The following is a 20,412-nucleotide window of genomic DNA, read 5'->3' as shown; positions in this document are numbered from 1 at the left end:
CACTCTGCTGCACCCATTGCTCATCTCTCGGGCCATATCAATCCAAGCACTCATCCAATTCAAAAACCCTCCAACCAAGCTAATCACATTCTCTGCACATCAAGTAGGCTTTTCATTCTTTTAATTGTAAATTCCTTCACATTACTTAGCATTGGTTGTTCTTCATTTACTTGGTTTGATTTTGATCTAGGATTGTTTATTCAATTCAATTCGTGTGATTTGTTAGTACTGCTGTTTTGTTTAAATTTCGTGCCATTATTGACCTGCTTGAACACACACACACACGCACAGGGGCTAGAATACAGAATCTGGGTTTATCCCATGTCTGCAGGTCGCGCCCGGCGCCTGTTGACTGAGGCGGCGCCCGGCGCAACTTTCCCTGCCCAACTTTGATGTTCATTTTTGTGTGTCCTGCAGCTTTTGTGTTTTGTTTCAATGTTTTCTTGTGAATTTTTGACTGAACTGTGATGCCATCTGAGTTTGACAGCGTCCTATCCCCAGACGTCTTCAGCCACCACCACGAGCACCTCCGTCCGATCCTTACCAGATGATGGACATGAGACTTGCATTGATTAATGCAAAAATTGGAGGCGGTAAATCGGATTGGCCAGGCGCATGCAGAGATGATGAGGCATGTTTATGGAGCATCCCATCCCGGTTTCATGACATCGGAGCAATACAGCACCTTCGTTGCTTGGCCTGGGGACCAGTCCTTTCCTGCTGGGTGGGTAGACCTCAGGCTGGCACTGCTACTATGGATGAGGATGACGATGCTGCTATGGATGAGGATGACGATGACGAGGAGGAGGAGGACGAGGACTCAGACTGACTGATGGCCATTACAACAGGAGTCAATCTGGTTGTTATGCTTTCTGTATGTGATTGAACGTGTGGAAATAGCTTATTTGATTGAGCATTGATTGTTGATTTGTTCACTGAGTTATGCTAATGCTTGGGGAGTTGATTGCAGTCAAAATTCATGACATTGTGTTTAGCAGAGTATGGAATCTTAATTAACAGGGTGAGATTTAGTGCCTCATAATTTTCTGCTGTGTGATTGCTATCATGCTAGATCACAATTGACTTTGCCTGAGTTTCTAAGATTTGAACTATCTACTTGCTTGTTGAATTTGATCAAGGCATTCTTTTCTCACCTTACATATACATTAGCCATTCAACCACAAATGTAAAAAGATCTTTCCTCTTTATACCTTAAGCTTATTGAAAATTCCCTGAACTTTTCTACCTTGAGCTGAATAGAACATGCATCTGCATTACAGGAGAATAAGTCCAAGTTTGGGGGGAAAATATGGTGTATTGAGAAAAAGACAAAGATGGAAAAGTAAGAAAAAGAGAATAAGAAAAGAGCTTAATGAAAAACAGTTGGGTATAAGTTTGATATTGGTAATAGTACATGAGGAGCAAAAAGAGAAGTTTATATGCATGAAGTGAATTACTTAATCTCTCAGCTCAAGATCCTTTGAATTCCAGAAAAACCATGATTCTTTCTTAGCCCAACCACAATACAAGCCAAACAAAGTCCTTGTGATATCAACTTGCTTGTAATATGTTTTGAATTGAAACGAAAGGCAAAGTTAAATTGTGTGATAATATGATTGCAGAGTGAGCTTTATACACCCATATACACCAGTGCATTAGAGTGAAACACTTTCCGGGTGAGGATTGATTCCATACATCATCTGAACCACTCTGTCATGTTTGTTGACTTATTTTACACCCTCTGCATTGTGATCATAATTGTTGATAGGTGAACAACACTGTTGTGCTTGATTGATGATAGCTGTATATATCCATTATGTTCTTTCCATTAGATGCAAACACAGGATTTTTACTCCATGAGCTTAAAGGATATCTCATTTGAAACCATTGCATGTGAATGATTGTTTTTAGGATAGTTTACCTTTTGCTTGAGGACAAGCAAGGTTCTAAGTTTGGGGGAGTTGATAATGACCAATTTTACGTCATTATCCAACATCAAATTGATGGAAATTGTCAACTCTTCCTTTACTTCTAGTCTTGTTTAATTCAATTTCTTGTTATTTGTAAGTGATTACATCATAAGTTGTAATTAGCCCATTTGATGGCTAATCCCCATTCAAAGAAGCTAGGAGAAGCTACCCACCAAAGAACATTGCCAAAACCCAAGAAAAGAGAGAAGAGTAGCTGAAAAGATGAAGAACCCAGGCTGCTGCAGAGAGTCACGCCGGGCGCCTACTGGCCTAGGCGGCGCCGGGCGTGACAGTGCTGACCGAAGGCGCGCCTGGCGCCTGTCTGTCGGGCCGCCGGGCGCGACTTATGCTGATGTGGCAGAAACGGCTTATTTAGCTCTGGAACGCGAAGGGGTTGGCATCTTTGGCATCCCAGACACAAATTCTCTCAATTGGAGCGTCCAGAGGCGAGCTAGGAGCTGTGGGAACAGCCCTTCTTCATTCTTGGGTCCTCCTCCTTCTTCCATTTCCACCTTTGTTGTAAGATCAAGCTCTCCATTCATGGAGAGCTAGTTTCATTATTGTTGGGGATTGATGTAACCACAGATCTTTTATGTAAATTACAGTTGTTTTGAATGATTATATGCCTCTTTCATTGATTGTTAGTGTTTAATTCCTCTACTTAAAGCTTGTATGAGTAATTCAACCATATCATGATTTTAGGGTTTGCTTGATATTGGGAAATATTGGGTGAATCTAGAACTGGATTAAACACCTAAAGAGAAGTGTATCTAGGGATAGAACATGGACCTTTGGTTGTCTTGAATCTCAATTCTTAAAGCGGATGAACTTGTTAGATTTTCCAAGGGATTGGAGTTTAAGAAGTAAGTCTAGGCTCTTTCTACCAAGGGATTGGGTTTGAGTAATTTAGTAGATTGACATTGGCATATTAATAGAGAGGAAGTGTTTTTCTATGCATAAGAGTGAAGTAGGTGAAATCATATCCCCAACAATATCATTCATATCATTTCTAATCTTTCCATTTCCAAGTGTTTGCATCATCAAAGATCACTTTTACCATTTATGTTTTATCTTTACTTTAATTGCATGAAAACCACAAAAATCTGGAATCATTCTTTAGTCTAAATTAGTTAGATATTATACGATTGTCTAGGACACGAGTCTCTTGGGAAACGATATCCGGTCTTACCGGTTTTATTACTTGAACGATTCGGTACACTTGTCGAAGTCTCAACAATATATCACTTATATTTTTTACTAAACTCTTATATTCTTCTCTCATTCTACTTGTTAATCTAAAACATATAATTAAATCCACTAGTATAAACAATAAATCCAAAAAAAAAAATTATCCACATTATACTTAACGGGATTGAATAGAAAAATTACAAAGAATAGTTGAATGACTAATGAAGTCTTGATTAAAATTTTCTCTTAAATTTTATTAAATTACAAAGTTTTGAGCTTTGTTTAACAATTTTTCTAACATGAATATTTTCTTTGTATAAAGTAATAGATAATAAAATTATAAAAGACGAGAAATATATATATATATATATATATATATATATATATATATATATATGTGTGTGTGTGTGTGTGTGTGTGTGTATAATAATGCATTTTCGAGTGACTAAAAACAATTATAAACAATAGTTAAAGACTAAAATCTGGTTAAAAGGTTACTAAGGGGCTATATGTTTTTCTGTAATGATATGAATTAAAAATGTAGTTGATCTAAACTTATTATGTATAGGTGTCACATTATTAAATAATATTTTCCGTAAACAAGAAGTATCACATTATTATTTAACGATAATATTATATTAGAATAATAATAAATGATAATTGATGAAGATTGATTGAAAATAATTTAATGTTTGAAAAGTAAATTACAGAAAAAATCTGTTTGCACAAAATATATTAAATCTTTCATAAATTTTAATCTTGAAATCCAATTTTTACTTTATCTTTAATTGTATCCTAATTGTTTTTTTATTTTTTTTTTCATCTTAATCCTACTTTATTTAAAGCCAATCTTTAATTAAAACCATTTTCGATTTCTTTTTCTAAGTATGAATATCTTTTTTATATACAAAAAAATAGTTAAAATAAATTATCATTTTTTTTCTAAAAGTAACACATTGAGTCAAGGTTTAGAATAAAAAGATTGAGTTTAAGGGATAAAAATAGGGAAAAATCTAATAAGAGATGGCATAATAAATCTAGTTAATCTTATGATATATTCTTGATAATTGTGATAATATGTTTTAACTTAGTTAACTAAATTTGATAATAATAACTTATGAAATAATATTATACCAACTTTATATATATATATATATATATATATATATATATATATATATATATATATATATATATATATATATATATATATATATATATATATATATATATATATATATATATATATAGGTTTGCTAACGCGCGTACGCCTGTTTTTCAGTTGGTACATTTTAGTAATGTGTATCGGATTTTAGTAGACAAAAATACCCTTTTATATCATGGATTTTAAGTTTTAAGGTTAAGGGTATTTTAATAATTTTCATTCTCAAAACATAAAGAAAAAAAAAGAAACCCCCCTTTTTCTCTGTCATTCCTACTGTAGCCCCAATTGAAAATAATCAGAAACACCTTCAGGCAAATGTTCATTCAAGATCTCTTCAATTTCACCATCTTCACAAACTTATCTAATTTCATCATTTGCATATGTTGAATTATCATCTCTAAAAAAACCCTTTAGGCCAATTACCAATTCTTTCGGATGTCATTATGCTAGTGAAAATAAGATAAAATTATATATGACAAAAATTATAAAATGAAAACCCATTATAAAGTCATTTTTTGTAAGAAATTGTTTAACAACTGAGTGTTTCTGATTTTTTTCCAGGCCAATTACCAATTCCTTTGAGGTCATTATTCTTGTGAAAATTAGATAAAATTAGATAAGACAAAAATTATAAAATAAAAACTCATTATAAAATCATTTTCTGTAAGAAATTGTTTAACTGCGAGTATTTTTGATTTTTTCCAAGTCAATTACCAATTCATTTATGCTTTTTCCAGGCCAATTACCAATTCATTTGATGTCATTATGCTTGTGAAAATTGGATAAAATTAGATAAGACAAAAATTATGAGATTAAAACTCATTATAAAATCATTTTTTTGTTAGATTGTTTAATCGCAAGTATTTCTGATTTTTTCAAAATTGGGGCTACAGTAGGAATGAGGGTTTGGAGGTTTCTTTCTTTTTTTAGTTTTAAGAATGAAAATTATTAAAATACCCTTGACCTTAAAACTTAGAATCCATAATATATAAGGATATTTTTGTCTACTAAAATCCGGTACACATTACTAAAATGTACCAACTGAAAAACAGACGTACTCACGTTAGCAAACTCCACATATATATATATATATATATATATATATATATATATATATATATATATATATATATATATATATATATATATATATATATATATATATATATATATATATATATATATATATATATATATATATATATATATATATATATATATATATATATATATATATATATATAAGGCTTAGAGTTTATTTTATTCTTTTTATTTTAGTAGTAATTATCTTGCCAATATTAAAGTTATTATGATTTAATAGTATTAATTTAATTACCACAATTTTATCAAATTTATATTATGCAAAACATAATTATAATTTTTATTATTTTGGTTCTTACTTTATTTTTATTATTTATTTTATTTTCTTTAATTATTTTAATTTAATAAATTTTTTATTTAGTTTTTTTATCATAATTTTTGTTTTGAAGAATTTGGTTGAAAATTTTGTAAAAGTAGTTGGAAAATACTCTAACTAAAGAAAAATGAAATACTTAAAGTTATCTATTAAGACACATTGTTTTTCCTTCTGAAAATACACTCAACAAAATTTAACTTATTTTTGTTACATTTACCATCTTTCTGATACCATCTCGATGCCTTCTCCCCCTCTCAATTGCTTTATTTTATTTTTCATTACTCTTTATCATTCTCCATATTACTTTTCTAATCTAACAATTATATTTAATGAAAGGCTTTTATATTGAATTTGATATTAATGAAGACTTTACTTATTTCAATCAAAGCATTAAATATTTAATCCTAAACGTTTTAAATACGGATGATAATGGCATGAATTAATTGATCATTACTGTACTTAATGCCATGAATTTGCTCAAACATATAAAAAAAATATATACAAAGACTCAAAATAATGATAAACATGGTAACAATGGTAACTAGGGTGGTAATGCGGTGAGTGAGAGTGCTTACTTTCAATCCGATTAGAAAAAAAAAATTCATCTACTTTTTGTTATATTATTTATTGGATATTCTTTAAAAAATACTCATAAATATTTTAAATATTTAATAAAATTTTAAAAAATATATTGTATACATTTTTAAAATAAAATTACAAAACAAAATATAAAATATAATATAAATTAAATATAGATTAAAATTTAATTTTAATTAAATTAAATTCAATAAAATAAAAATTAATTTTAATTTTAATTAAATTTAACTTAATAAAATATAAATTTAATTTTAATTTTAACATTTTGTAGGTAATAGATATCGTATAAACGAATATTAAAAAACTTGCAGATAATAACTATCCAAAATACTAACTAATGTCGCAAATACCAGTGGATAAATGTATTTTTGTTATCCATAACTGTAACCATTTACAATTTTTAAAATAAAATAATATATTGTAAAAGAAAATACCATTTAAAAAAATTACATAATAAAAAATTATTAAACTAATAATAATTTAAATTTAGACATAAACATTTCATATTTTAAATTTCAATTTGTATTGGATGGTAATAAATAAGATTTGAATTAACGAAATTGAATTATTATATTATAGAAAATGAAACATTTTTATACAATTATAATAGTAAAATTACACTTGTGAGAATGAGTTAGAAATAAAAATAATTATATAAAGAATAATGTTTTTAGATAATAAGAATACATTACAAATAAAAACATTAGAAAGAAGTAATAATGATAAAACGTGTATCTTATAAATGATTTTGATGCACTATTAAACGAAATAGCACAAATGAAAAAAAATTATAATCAAATATGATAAAATGGAAAATAACTTAAAGATATAAGAAAGTTTTTCCATTATCAAAATAGTTGAATCATGTAGAGATAATAAAAATTGTTGTAACGAGAATTTTTTTTTTTCAAATAAAACAAAAATTATAGATCAGAGGAAAAATTAAAGATTTTTTATATATTAGCTATTAGCACAATTCAACACTTGAAATTCATAAATATTTTCATGTAAAATAAGATAAATAATAAATAAAATATATTTAAAAAAAGTAAAAATAATAAAATATGAGGTCTAAAAGTTATTTGATTCAATGAAATTGATAATACATCATTTGAAAATAACTTTAAAAAGAAAAAAAATGTAATCAATGTTGTCATGAAAAGGAAAGTACACTGTATATGTTAATGAATTTTGTGATATAAGTCAAACAATTAGAAGAGATGAGAAAAAAAAAGTGTATGTGTGTTTATATTAGGTTGCTTAATGAATTGTGAGTATAGGAGATATAGATGAATACAGGGAAGGGTATGAGATTGAGAACGAGGTGGATATGTACATATCCATCATTGTAACTCATATTTATTAATTTAAAAAAAATAAATATTACTCATTCGATCATCAAGCTCGGACTCAGTTATAACCAAATAGCACACCAACTCGATTACTCCTATTTAGCCTTAGATGATTTTTCTGGTTTAATTCGGTCATCTTTTAAGAGTTATGAACTTGGAGAGCTTAAGTATCTTCCTCTTCAATTCAAAGCAAATAAATAATATAATTATAATGAACATTTTCAAAACATATCACAAAATACATCTATTATATAAATACAATTATAGTATATCACAAAATATTGTGCCATAATATTTATAATTATGAATATAATATGCTACAAATCTTATTAAATATGATAATTGAGACATATAATTAGTATATGTTCAGTCAATTAATTTTATTTGTAAATTAATTATCATATTTATATATTTTTTATCAACCTATTTCTATAAATAGGACACATTCTCATAATGAGTATTTGTTGAATTCTCATACTCGTTTCCATATATTTACTCTTACCTATTTATACCTTTTTATGTTTTTACTATCTTGAATATTAGATAAACTTCTATAAATAAATTTCTCCTGGATCTATGATCAATTTATCAAAATCATTTTATTAGAAGGATTTACACTCGTTTATAATAAGAAAATTATTATCTATACATTAAAAATCACATAAAAAAATAAAGATTTTATTCAAAAAGATAAATTAAAAGATCATTATGTTTCAAAACCAGTCAAATATTATTAGTACAAAAATTTAATTCATTACATAAAAATAATTATGTAATAAAAATTTAAACAGAAAAAGTTCAGTGGCCCACAACTCAATCCCTATTAGCCTACACCATTCCTCACAATAATACTGCATGAAACAAATAGAAGAGTTTTAATAACTGTCCGAATTATTCAATGTTATATTTTTAATGTATTTTACTTCAAAAAAAGAAATAATGTAGTTTAAATTGATGTTAACAAAATTTAAAAAAATAAATTGCAATATAAATACAGTGTAAATAACACAGTGTTAAAGCAATTTAAAGATTAGGATCAAATTAATTATTTAAGAAAATTAAAAACTATATTAAAATAAAAAAACTAAAAATTTTATTAAATAATTTTGAAAAAATTAAAGCAAAAGATAATTCCGAACAACGATTAAAAAAATAACAAAATGTAAAAATGTAAAAATTACGGCTTTACGGTATTTTTCATTTCTTTTTCAGTTATCAACACGAATAATTAGATGAAATATTTTCCTTCCTCATATAGATTTAATTAAACACATTTTTATTTTTTATTGAAAATTAGAATTAATTTTTTTTATAATTTTAATTTAATTTAATCTCTTAATTTTATAAAAATGTAAATTTAGTTTTTTAATTTGATTTTATTATATTTATTTAATATTTGAACGTATTTTATGGTAATATATAAACTGTTTACGTAATATATATATATTTAGTATTAATTAAAAAATACATTTAAAATCTTAAATAAACTTATGACTAAAAAGACTACATTAACTTTTTATTTTCAAAATTAAAAAAATGAAAAACTAAATTAATGACACTTTAAAATTTAGACAAAGATATTTAATCAAAAAAATATTAAATGGTGTTAAGTTTTGAAGAACAATTAATGTTTTGTTGAAGAAATAATTAAGGAAGTGAGCGATGACAGAGGAGAGAGAGAGAGAAGTAAGTAGTAATGGCATGAGAGTAATATCCCTCTGAATTGAGTGAAGACAGAATAAACCAGCGTGGTGCATTAGGTGAACCCAGTATGGCCACCTCAATAAATGATTGTTTTTGAGCCCTAAATTTTCACTTTTCACTATCTATCTCTCTTTCTTCTCTTCTCTTCTCTTCTCTTCTCTTCCCTTCTCAGTCTCTCTCTCTTTCTTTCTTCTCAAAACAAGTTCCTCCTTCACTCAAACATTTTACCTTTCTTTCTCCCTCTCTTTTCACCAAGTGCAATAACACATCTAGCTGCATCACAGGGTGAGTTTTTGGGAGCATGGAATGGATCATAGGTGTGTGTGTTGTGATGGGCATGTTGTTGATGAGTTGGTGGATTCTACTATATGGGAAGAATGATGAGAAGACGATGGGAAAAGGCAAAGTCCCAAAAGGAAACTCTGGTTGGCCTTTACTCGGAGAGACCCTTGATTTCATAGCTTCTGGCTACACTTCGTCTCCTGTCACCTTCTTCGAAAAACGAAAGTCTTTGTAAGCTTCTATCCCCACACCACATGCCTATATACATATATATGTGGATCAGTTTTATTTCTGCTTTTTTTCCACGACACCAGTGACATGCATGTCTATCTAATATGCTCTCAAAATTCCAATGCCTTTTTCTTCTTCTGTGCATGTCTATCTAACATGCATCCTCATTCATTTGTCAATTTTCGAAAGTGAATGTTCTTTGGAATGTTATCGTGTACACACACATACACCAAATAACCAAAAAAAATGAATCAAAGCCGCAAAAACTTTTTGGTATCCACCGGAACCATATCATGTTCCTCTCTAGTGGTCTATTCCTTGTGAAGGCCCAATTTTTTAAGATGTCTAAGGTCCTTTACGATCTTCGCATGTGTTCGTCACAATTTTGTCCTCTTGGCCCACATGTTAGTTAAGAACTATTAGTTCAACTGATGGTGATGGACTATTCTTTTCCTTAATTAATATTTTCGATTTCACTTCATTCACACTGATTTTTCCCCTAATCCATATGGAAAATATGCCACATAAAATGTTTTTTTTTCACCTTTTGTTTTAAAACATATAAAATAATTTCGTATTATTTTCTCTCAATTTCTTATTCAATATTCATATCTATTTGGTTTTGAGAATATTTTCAAAATATTTGCTTTAGAAAAATATAAATAAGTGCGAGATTGGAGAGGGGTTTTTCCAATTTAAAAAAAAAATCAAATCTTCAAAAAAAATTAGCGTTTTTTTTAGGAGGGCAAATGATCTTTCTCTTTTTCTCGATTCTTTTTTCTCATTTTTAATTTCTTAATAAATACTCTCATCTTAATAATAATAATAATATAGATCAAAGGGTTAAATTATTTTTTTTAAAATAGTACAAAATATTTAGTCATAGCTTAAACCTTTTGTCAATATTTTTTTCTTAATAAATTCGGTTATCAAAAGAGAAGTTTTAAGCAACTTGTATCTCCTTTTTAAAATTGATTTAGTTTGCAGTTTTCAGTTTTAAAAAGATATTGTGATGATTTTCGTTGGCACCCTCATGTAAATGAACTAGCGATACTAGGGGTATAGCAGGCGTGTACGGACTCACCTGGACTAAGCATCGATTTTTTTTACCGAGAAATGTATCTATATTTAGCTTTGTTCGTTAAGAGTGGATGGAATACAGTGTTTTGAGCATTACTTTCTTTGGAACGATCATGAAACTAAGGACGAAACACAGGATTTGGTTTCCTTTAAATGTAGAAAATGTGTCAGTAAAAAAGTAATACTCTACAGTATGTCTGTTGTGTTTTGTATATTTTCTCTACTATAACAAGTTTTCAGGAAAAGAAATAAACATTAAGTTCAAATATTGACACGTTTTTTAATCATTTTGTGTGTGTCTTTCTCGTACTAGAAATTTTCGCTAATAATGGCGAGGATACACGCTCATATTTTTATGTAAATTTAACTGCTTTAAGTCACTGGAGAAAGTTTGAGTTTTAAAAATTGAACTGGAATAGTGTTATGACTGCTCATTGTTTATGCTAACTAGTAAAAATTGAACTGGATTAGTGTTATCAATGCACCTCCCTGATCTAATAGTAAATGTCCACTCCATTGTGGTCCTGGTTGCCCTCACATAGTCTCATTCTTAAGAGATTTTGGAAGAAGAAAAGAGCAGAAAAAGCCTGCTTCTGCAGTAACTACAACTAGCTATAGTAGATTGCCTCTTGAACTGTGTGGGAGGGAATGTGATATATTTTGATCCCTGCGTGCCACTGTATCTATGAGCAGCAACTATACATATACATTCTTAGCCTTCCCTTAATAAATACTGCTATAAAACTCAGAAAAAGCAACAAGGTGTTTATGTTATATACTCAATTTCTATTGTGTGTAGGTACGGGAATGTGTTCAAGACATGCATTTTGGGGAGCAATGTCATAATATCGACTGACCCGGACGTCAACAAGGTGGTTCTGCAAAACCACCAAGGCAACTTCGTCCCTGCTTATCCAAAATCAATTAGAGAATTGATGGGAGAACAATCCATACTCAAAATGAACGGGACCATGCATAAGAAAGTGCACACTCTCATCGCAGGGTTCCTCCGATCCCCACATTTTAAAGCTCGAATCACCAGAGACATTGAACACACTGTCAAACAATGCTTGGCATCTTGGACTTCCCACCAACCAATATACGTTCAAGATCAAGTCAAAAGGGTTTCTTCTCTTTCATTATTCGCTCTATATAGCTCTTCTTTCCCAACCCCTTACTTTTTTCACTTTCCTCAACTTTTTCTTGTGCGCGTACACCAGATTACATTTCCTGTTTTGGTCAAAGTTCTGATGAGCGTTGGTCCTGGTGAAGAATTGGACTTCCTGTATAGAGAGTTTGCAGAATTCATCAAAGGGTTGATTTGCTTACCCCTCAAATTTCCCGGAACAAGACTATATAAATCCTTGAAGGTCCCATAAACTTTGCCTAACTATATTATTTTTGTTATCGTTCTATGTTTATAGAACAAATAATATATTTACATGACGGCTCAAAAGCTTTTTATACTACGCTATCATAATGTTGTAATATAGATAAACCTAGCATGTCATTAATTTAAAGGAAATGCGTCTTATCTGTAATCTATATAATAAAATAATTTATAATAAAGTTTTTTACTTTTGTTATCATGTACTGGTGTGTGAATGTGCAGTCGAAAGATAGGATGGTGAAGATGGTGAGGAAGATAGTAGAGGAGAGGAAGAAGCTAAGGATAGATAATGATGCAGATGACGAAGGTGATGCAGTGAAAGATGTATTGGAGGCACTGTTACGAGATAAGGGTGACTCCAGCTCAAGCGCACGCCTGAGTCCAGACATGATTAGCCAAAACATCATAGAGATGATGATACCGGGGGAGGAAACACTTCCTACAGCTATGACTATGGCCCTCAAATTCCTCAGTGACTCTCCTATCGCTCTATCTAAACTTAAGGTTCGTTCAAAATCAATAATATGGTACGTAAATAAAATTTTACTATGATGTTGTGGTAAGACAAAACTGTGATACTATGATAAAATTAACGAAACGGAAACAGTTGGTAGTTGCGACTGAAGATTGGTTTTAGTCCCTAGGAGGGATGGTCCAGGTGTGGACCAAAAAATAAATTCCCATGTAACATACCATGACAATTATTTAGGAAGCTGGCAAGGTTGCAGGTAAATTTTTTTGTTAAATTTCATCGACATAGTATGTTACATTGGGATTTTTTTGGTTTTGTGACAGTTTGGAAGAAAATAGCGTTATGCCCTAGAACGGTTTTTGACTTGTCTAAGAAGTCGCTTTCCAAATCAGCACTATAGAAACTCACACGAGGGAGTGTAGGCCTCACGTCGTGTGTGAGAGTGCTTCCTGGCCGTAGATGTGTTGTTGATGTGATTTTAACTCAACGGCTGAAAAAATAGGTCCACAAATTGAATTTCTGCCGCCAAAGGACCCATCTACTCCTGTCACATTAACACAGTAGCTGCTGCTGCAGCAGCAGATTTTCTTAACGAAAAAACTTAAAGTGATTGGCATATTTTACTTAGTTTCTTAAATGAAATATGAAATATATTTTCTAAAGTAATTATTCTAAATTCAACAATCATATTATGTATGAATGATGCTATACAAGATTTACATTGTTCATCCATTTTAATTAATTTTATTAATACGTCTTCGCTCCTTTACTTTGATGCCGACATGTGTGATCCCTTGTTGAGTACTCATGCCCCAGCGTTGGCAAGGGCCACATATATAAACAATAGTACTTGTACTTCTTTGACATTTTTTTTTTCTTTCTTTTTGTCAACTTATCATTCCCTTCAGGGTTCTTTTATTTTATTTTTATGGCTTTCTCTCTGGGTCCATAAGCCGGTATTTTTCCTGTATGGTATATATTTTCACAGAATTAAATATTAAATAGTATTTCCATATTTCACATGAGGTTACACAAGCAAGTCTAATGTTCGAAAGGAAGTTTTATATACGGTTAAGCTGATTTTATCAGGAGGAGAACATGGAACTGAAGAGACTAAAGACTAATTGCTCAGAAGATTATGCATGGACTGATTACATGTCACTGCCATTTACTCAAAATGTGAGTCTCTAATGTTAAGCTACCACATGCAAATCAGCTGAAATAACACAATAACTTTTCCTAGTATATGACGTTTTTGTTCATTGTTTTGCCTTCATTTCCTTTCTAAAAGGTTATCAGTGAAACTCTCAGAATGGCCAATATTGTCAATGGCATTTGGAGGAAATCGCTCAATGACATAGAAATTAAAGGTGAGTTATTTACAAGAGGAAATAGTATTGTTGGCCTTCTATAACGCATATAGAGAAATTAAATTCTAATGCATGCAGTTTCGTCATTTTAAATATCCAGGGTACCTGATTCCGAAGGACTGGTGTGTCATGGCATCTCTTACCTCGGTTCACATGGACGAAAAGAACTATGAAAACCCTTTTAAATTCGATCCATGCAGATGGGAGGTGAAATTCTAAAGCCATATCTCACCGTGTATATTAAGGAATATATATTCAGTTCATAATTACATCAGCTATTTCTTCTAATGCTCAATTTGGTTGCAGAAAATTGGAGCTGTGGCTGGTTGCAACAGCTTTGCCCCATTTGGCGGTGGAAATAGACTGTGTCCTGGATTAGAACTCTCCAGGCTCGAGCTCTCTATTTTCCTTCATCATCTTGTTACTACTTACAGGTCAGACAAATATTACATTTGTATATAATTGTTTAATTGATAATCGATTATTTCAGCGAGTAATTGGTTTCAATTATCATGCAGGTGGGTGGCCGAGAGGGATGAAATCCTCTACTTTCCAACTGTGAAGATGAAGAGGAAGCTCCCAATTTGCGTGCAACCCATTAGCGCTTGACTGGATTGGATTACACCATCAAGAAAATGGCGAGAGACGTAACTAGTTTACTGTTCTTGCTTATCTTAATCTATAGGGTATATTATTGAAATTAAAGGGTTGTATTGTATTGTATCCATCACAGAAGGAGTAGAATGAATAAAATTAAGAGACTGAAATACATAAGCATTCATAAGTATCCATTCTTCTACTACTCTTTCCCACAATGATAGATATATGCAATTAACGTAAATGAAAGTGAACAGAATAGACCAAGATGGTGGGCTTGAAGAAAATGGGATAATGTATTATTGTGTTAGCTGTTAGCTGATATGTCACATCTGTTTTGAGAGGAGAAAGGTACCTGAATTGATTTTGGAAAAGAGAATGCAAGTGGGGATGGTTGAAGCTAACTCTTCCATGGTGAGTGTATACATTTAATTTATGTGTGTTTGATGGCGATGCAATGGTTGTGGTGGGTTTGTTGTGCATGTGGGATTTTGGGTACATTTGGTCCCATGCCATGACACTACCTCGTGCTGCACTACACCCTGTTACTATCTCATCAATTGGTGGACTCCTAGTACAACTCTAGTACCAGCACCATCATTCTGCAATCACTATCCATCAACATCACACTATCAACATTACACTCATCTTAACTACAATTATTGCACACATAATTAGGTTTAGACTTTACATTTTATCACGTCACGCATGCCAAATTAAGTTAGTTCGAAGCCGTGAAAGGAATGTACAAGTCAACTCTTGCACAAGTGTGGATGGAGTTTACAGAAACCCACCTGAACATTTATTAATTAACTTGTGAAATTTTTGATTGCTGATTGAAAATGGAAGTGGCATCCCACGTCCCCTTCCACCTCCTTCCAATGATTTTCACAAAATCTCGTCTGTACGAATCAACTTTTTTCCTCTCATCATTGTTCGTGAATACTAAATTTAATGCTGCTAAACCAAATTTACAAAGGTTAGAGCATTTGAGTGAACAGAAATCACGGGAATCAAAATGTTTAAGAAGAAATAAAGATTAATTTACAAAATACTACACGTTATTTTTAAAACTTAATGACCAGTCTATTGAAGGAAGAATTCACTCAAAATAAAGAATACCAATGAAATCTGAGATATATCACGTAAAAGATTGATACCGTTTTCATTAAAAACCTCAAAACAATGAGTCCCAGTGTATATGAATGCTACTAATATAAGCATCACAATTTGGATACTAAGCACAATAGTTAACATGTATACATTCTATTTGAAACTTCCAAATGGCTCAAAATAAAATATTTACAATATGGGAAGTATATCAAAATTATATATATATATATATATATATATATATATATATATATATATATATATATATATATATATATATATATATATATATATATATATATATATATATATATATATATATATATATATATATATATATAACTTCAATCTCCTTTAGTAGCTTTTTTGCTGTCCATTATGTTACAATATCAACTGTTCATATATAATATACAATCATAATAGTTGGAAAAACCAAAACCTAAAACAATATCATCTATACAGTCATAATAATTAGAAAAACCAAAAACAAAACACGTACAATCATAATAATTAGAAAAACCAAAAACAAAAACAAAAAGAGTAATCTAGTATAACTATAACAATTTACAATAGTCAAAATCTATCATAATTTTAACACAATTTATTCTATTAATAAAATCCTCATATATCAAACATCATTATTCAAATGTCTTTAAAATATTTCCCACAATAGATCAACATACTTTAACATTTGATTCTACCTACGAAAGATACTTATATTAAATAGTAGACTTTGCGTACTTATCACCTTAATCAGAATTTCTGACCTCAAAACCATGATATGATAAATTCAGTATTGCTCGTTAGAATAATACTCTTTCACACCAATCTTATTATAGGAATCTTTATCGATTCTCAGAACTATATTTTTTTATACGAATAGGATACAAGTAAATTTAGAATAATTCTTTTACATAATCTACATTCAATGCATCTTAACTCAATATCGGTGTAATATTTTCTTTTTGAAAATTATTACACTATCAACATTCATGCAACCAAATATCATACATTGCATATCAAACTAATTCATTATTTTCAATAAATCAACATACAAGCTTAATTAAAATAATTTAAATCATAAACCAGTATAATGAGAGGAAATTTTGGGTTATTAGATTTTATAGGGGTGCAGGAAGAAATACCCACGATGTCAATAGATTGGGTATGATAAACAAACCCAAAATATGTATAAAATATTACGTCAAACAAAAAACAAGGAACCCAAATTGGAAAAAAAAAACCTAAATTAAACAACCAATTTTATTTCATGAACTGTATGAGTTTAGGTTGACCTAAACCTACTTGTAGGCTTAAGGATTAATTTGTTTAATAAATCTATAATACATTTTAATATAAGATAAAATTATTACAAAAGAGTATTTTATTAAAACATGTATGATTTATATGTAAAATTCTTATATATGAAAATAATTTCAATTTTTAAAAAGTATAATTTTTTCTTATTTAATTTACTTTTTCTTAAAACAAGTAAAAAACGGGTCTTTTGGTTCTACCATAACATGACTAGACCTAAAAATTGGGATGACTATAGGTTGAGTTTATATTGTTAAGTAGATCATGCAGAATGAATTCTATTTTGTTCATATTATCTTAATCCATTTCAATTTTTACAGAGAATATGTTTATTGGTTGAATACTAATATAAATAATATTTAATTTTTTAAAATTAAATATAAAGACGGAATAAATATATAGGCGTTCGCCTCATCCTAATACTATACATGTCTTCATTTAATTATGAAAATATATTTAATTTATTATATAATCTAAAAAAATTATGATAACTTTTTTTATTCATAATTTTGTAATTTATTTTTAAGCCATATATTTTATTATTATTTTTGTTTTTATAGTTGTTTGATTTTTATCCGATTGCTATTTCATACCCTTTATTTTATATTTGATACTTGACATTTGGAAAGAGAATGTGTATATTTTTTATATTGAATACTTAAAGATATCTATTTTGTTAGTGATTTTTATTTTTTATAAGGAATTATTTAATTAATATTTAAAATAGTAAAAAAAAGCGAATATCTTGTTTACTCTTTCCTAACATAAATGGAGATGGGAAAGAAATTTCAAATCTTTTTGGATATAATAAAGAAGATGAACTTTACTTCGATGATCAAAATTAGATAGTTAAATCCACACTCACTTCATTGGCATTTCTAGATGAGCTCTAGACAAACATGAAAATTGAGAAAAAAAATATGCAAGAAAGAGAATATTGAGTTTGAAAAAAAAAGGAAAAAAGAAAAAATAATGAGGGAAAGTAAATTTTCAAATGTATCACTTGATATTACTGAGTTATGTAGTCTCAAAAGTGATTATTCTAGACTGAAACATGCAAGGAGCCAATGAGTCTTTGGCAAAGATTTGTTAATTGTGGTATTGATGCCTGAAGAGCCCAAAGCTTGTTTTATTAATAGATATACACATGTCGTAATCCAGTTTTTAATACATTACTGTACACGTTCCTAAGATTGCTAGATCAAACGAAAAGTGCGTTTTAGATTTACAAGCTAAGATTTCGACAGAACCCCCGATTGCACCATACTATTCCAAAATTTCCTCATCAGCAACAAATAAACTAAACAGAAATATCCTAACCATATTAAATCAAATATTCTTGTTATATATGCAATGTTGTCAAAGAAAGAAGACAGTATAATAGATTATAAGATGCACTCAAAAAAAAGTTTATTTGGAATCAAATATTTAAACCAGAAACTAACATACGCATTTTCTATCATGATTCTAAGGATATAACAGCATTCTTAAACACCAGGATGCCAGAAGCTAGTTTCAACTTGTGCTTTTGAATTGAATCCCATTTAGAAAAAAGAACTGCCCTTGCTCACTTCCATGTACTGCACTATAAGTTTGATCGCCAATGCACCCATGAGGGTACATCTTTTGGTCCTTTTTCACGTTAAGACATATAAAGAGCTGATTTCGGTCCTTCAATGTTATGATGCTGCTTTATTTAAGTAAAACCAATCTTGACCAATCAATCCAGACTAAATGGTTAGAGTTAACTGTTCTCCCTTCCCATATTCTTTCTCGCTCCCTCGTGATTTTTTTTGTCTCAAAAATATTACCAAATGAAGAAGGCTTGAATTCTAGTAAAAAAAAGAAACAATGATAGTGTTATACAGAGCCGTTGATAAACATAAAGGCAGGGTGCACTAATCATCGGCATCAAACCTATCTTCCCTCTTGAGATGTCCATGGTTTGCAAAATAAATGCCAGCTTGATTGAACAAAGAGAGCAAATGCAGAAGCTCCTCGATAGAAAGTTTTACAGGCCTTTTATCTTCAAACTCTCCCGTTCTAAGCACCCCAATAATCTTTTCCTTGAAGGAGATAAAGCCTCCTTCATCTTCAGCATCATCACCCTTGTGGGAAGAAGCTTTATCGTTTTCATTAGAGATTTTGAGCAACTCAAAGACTTTCCTCTTATTCTTAAAAATTGCCCCCAGTGTCTTGTAACGGTTATTAAAACAATTCGAGGTGAAAGCCCTCCACTCACGGAGATCCACATTGGGAACCTGAGGCTTAGGGCGGATTATGACCACAGAAGAGTCAACTTTGGGGGAAGGGAGAAAGTCCCTCTTGCTTACATTCATCACAAGCTCTACATCAGCCAGAAGCTTCACATTCACCGACAGCCGGCTAAACTCAGAGTCACCGGGATTAGCCAACAACCTTCGAGCGAACTCTTTCTGAAGAAGAAGCGTGGCACTCCGAAACGGCCTCGGCCCATACACCAGTTTGATCACGAGAGGGGAAGATATCTGATAAGGAATGTTGGCCACAACAAGATCAAACCGCGGGAACAGGACTTTCATTGCATCTTTTTGTATAACCTGCAAAACCAAAACCCACGTGTGACGCTTTCTTCCTTAACTTTCTACTTTTGGCTCAGGCATTTCATCAAACAGGTGAGGTGTGAGATACGGTATGAGTAAGTCAACAATTACCCTGAGCTTATCTTTGAGACCTTGTCTAAGAGCGCGCTTCTCGAGAACCTGGACCATGCGATGGTCAATCTCGAATGCTACTACCTTGTGCGCAGCTTCGAGAAGCTTGAGGGTGAGGTTGCCGGTGCCAGGTCCGATTTCGAGGACAGTGTCGGTTGGATTTATGGCGGATTTGCGAACGATGGTATCAAGAATTCTAGGGTTGATGAGAATGTGTTGACCTTTGCTCTTGTGAAAATGTAAACGCTCTTCGCCAACTCCATCTCTATCTCCATCTCCATGCACTTGCCGCACTGCTCGTAACCTCCTAGAAATGAACCCAGCTACGGGTACCACCCTCCTCAACATGCTTCGTTCATTCCCAAACATCGACGTAGAATACAAACCTACTCTGCTCCTTTCTTACATTGGCCCATCAAAGCCCAAATCAGGCAGTTTCTGCCTGCAACTCCATAAATTCCCCCCTTCACTTCA

At 30.8% G+C, this 20,412-nt stretch overlaps 2 protein-coding genes across 2 annotated transcripts; one reads left to right on the top strand and one right to left on the bottom strand.

The window, feature by feature from the left end:
* Positions 1-9,466: 9,466 nt before the first annotated feature.
* On the top strand, positions 9,467-15,002 carry LOC108335338 (3-epi-6-deoxocathasterone 23-monooxygenase CYP90C1). The gene is made up of 9 exons (XM_017571338.2): positions 9,467-9,906; positions 11,786-12,110; positions 12,207-12,356; positions 12,599-12,880; positions 13,938-14,027; positions 14,140-14,218; positions 14,319-14,425; positions 14,525-14,652; positions 14,737-15,002. Exons 1-9 carry the CDS (start codon positions 9,695-9,697, stop codon positions 14,825-14,827), a joined length of 1,464 nt encoding a protein of 487 aa, XP_017426827.1. The 5' UTR covers positions 9,467-9,694; the 3' UTR covers positions 14,828-15,002.
* A 3,911-nt stretch (positions 15,003-18,913) lies between these two features.
* Positions 18,914-20,412, bottom strand: LOC108335263 (ribosomal RNA small subunit methyltransferase, mitochondrial). The gene is made up of 2 exons (XM_017571242.2): positions 19,939-20,412; positions 18,914-19,824 (listed from the first exon to the last, which is right to left on the bottom strand). Exons 1-2 carry the CDS (start codon positions 20,305-20,307, stop codon positions 19,144-19,146), a joined length of 1,050 nt encoding a protein of 349 aa, XP_017426731.1. The 5' UTR covers positions 20,308-20,412; the 3' UTR covers positions 18,914-19,143.

The sequence above is a fragment of the Vigna angularis genome, chromosome 10 (assembly GCF_016808095.1).
Source record: "Vigna angularis cultivar LongXiaoDou No.4 chromosome 10, ASM1680809v1, whole genome shotgun sequence".
Classification (NCBI taxonomy): Eukaryota; Viridiplantae; Streptophyta; class Magnoliopsida; order Fabales; family Fabaceae; genus Vigna; species Vigna angularis.
This window is presented reverse-complemented; position numbering and strand designations above follow the sequence as displayed.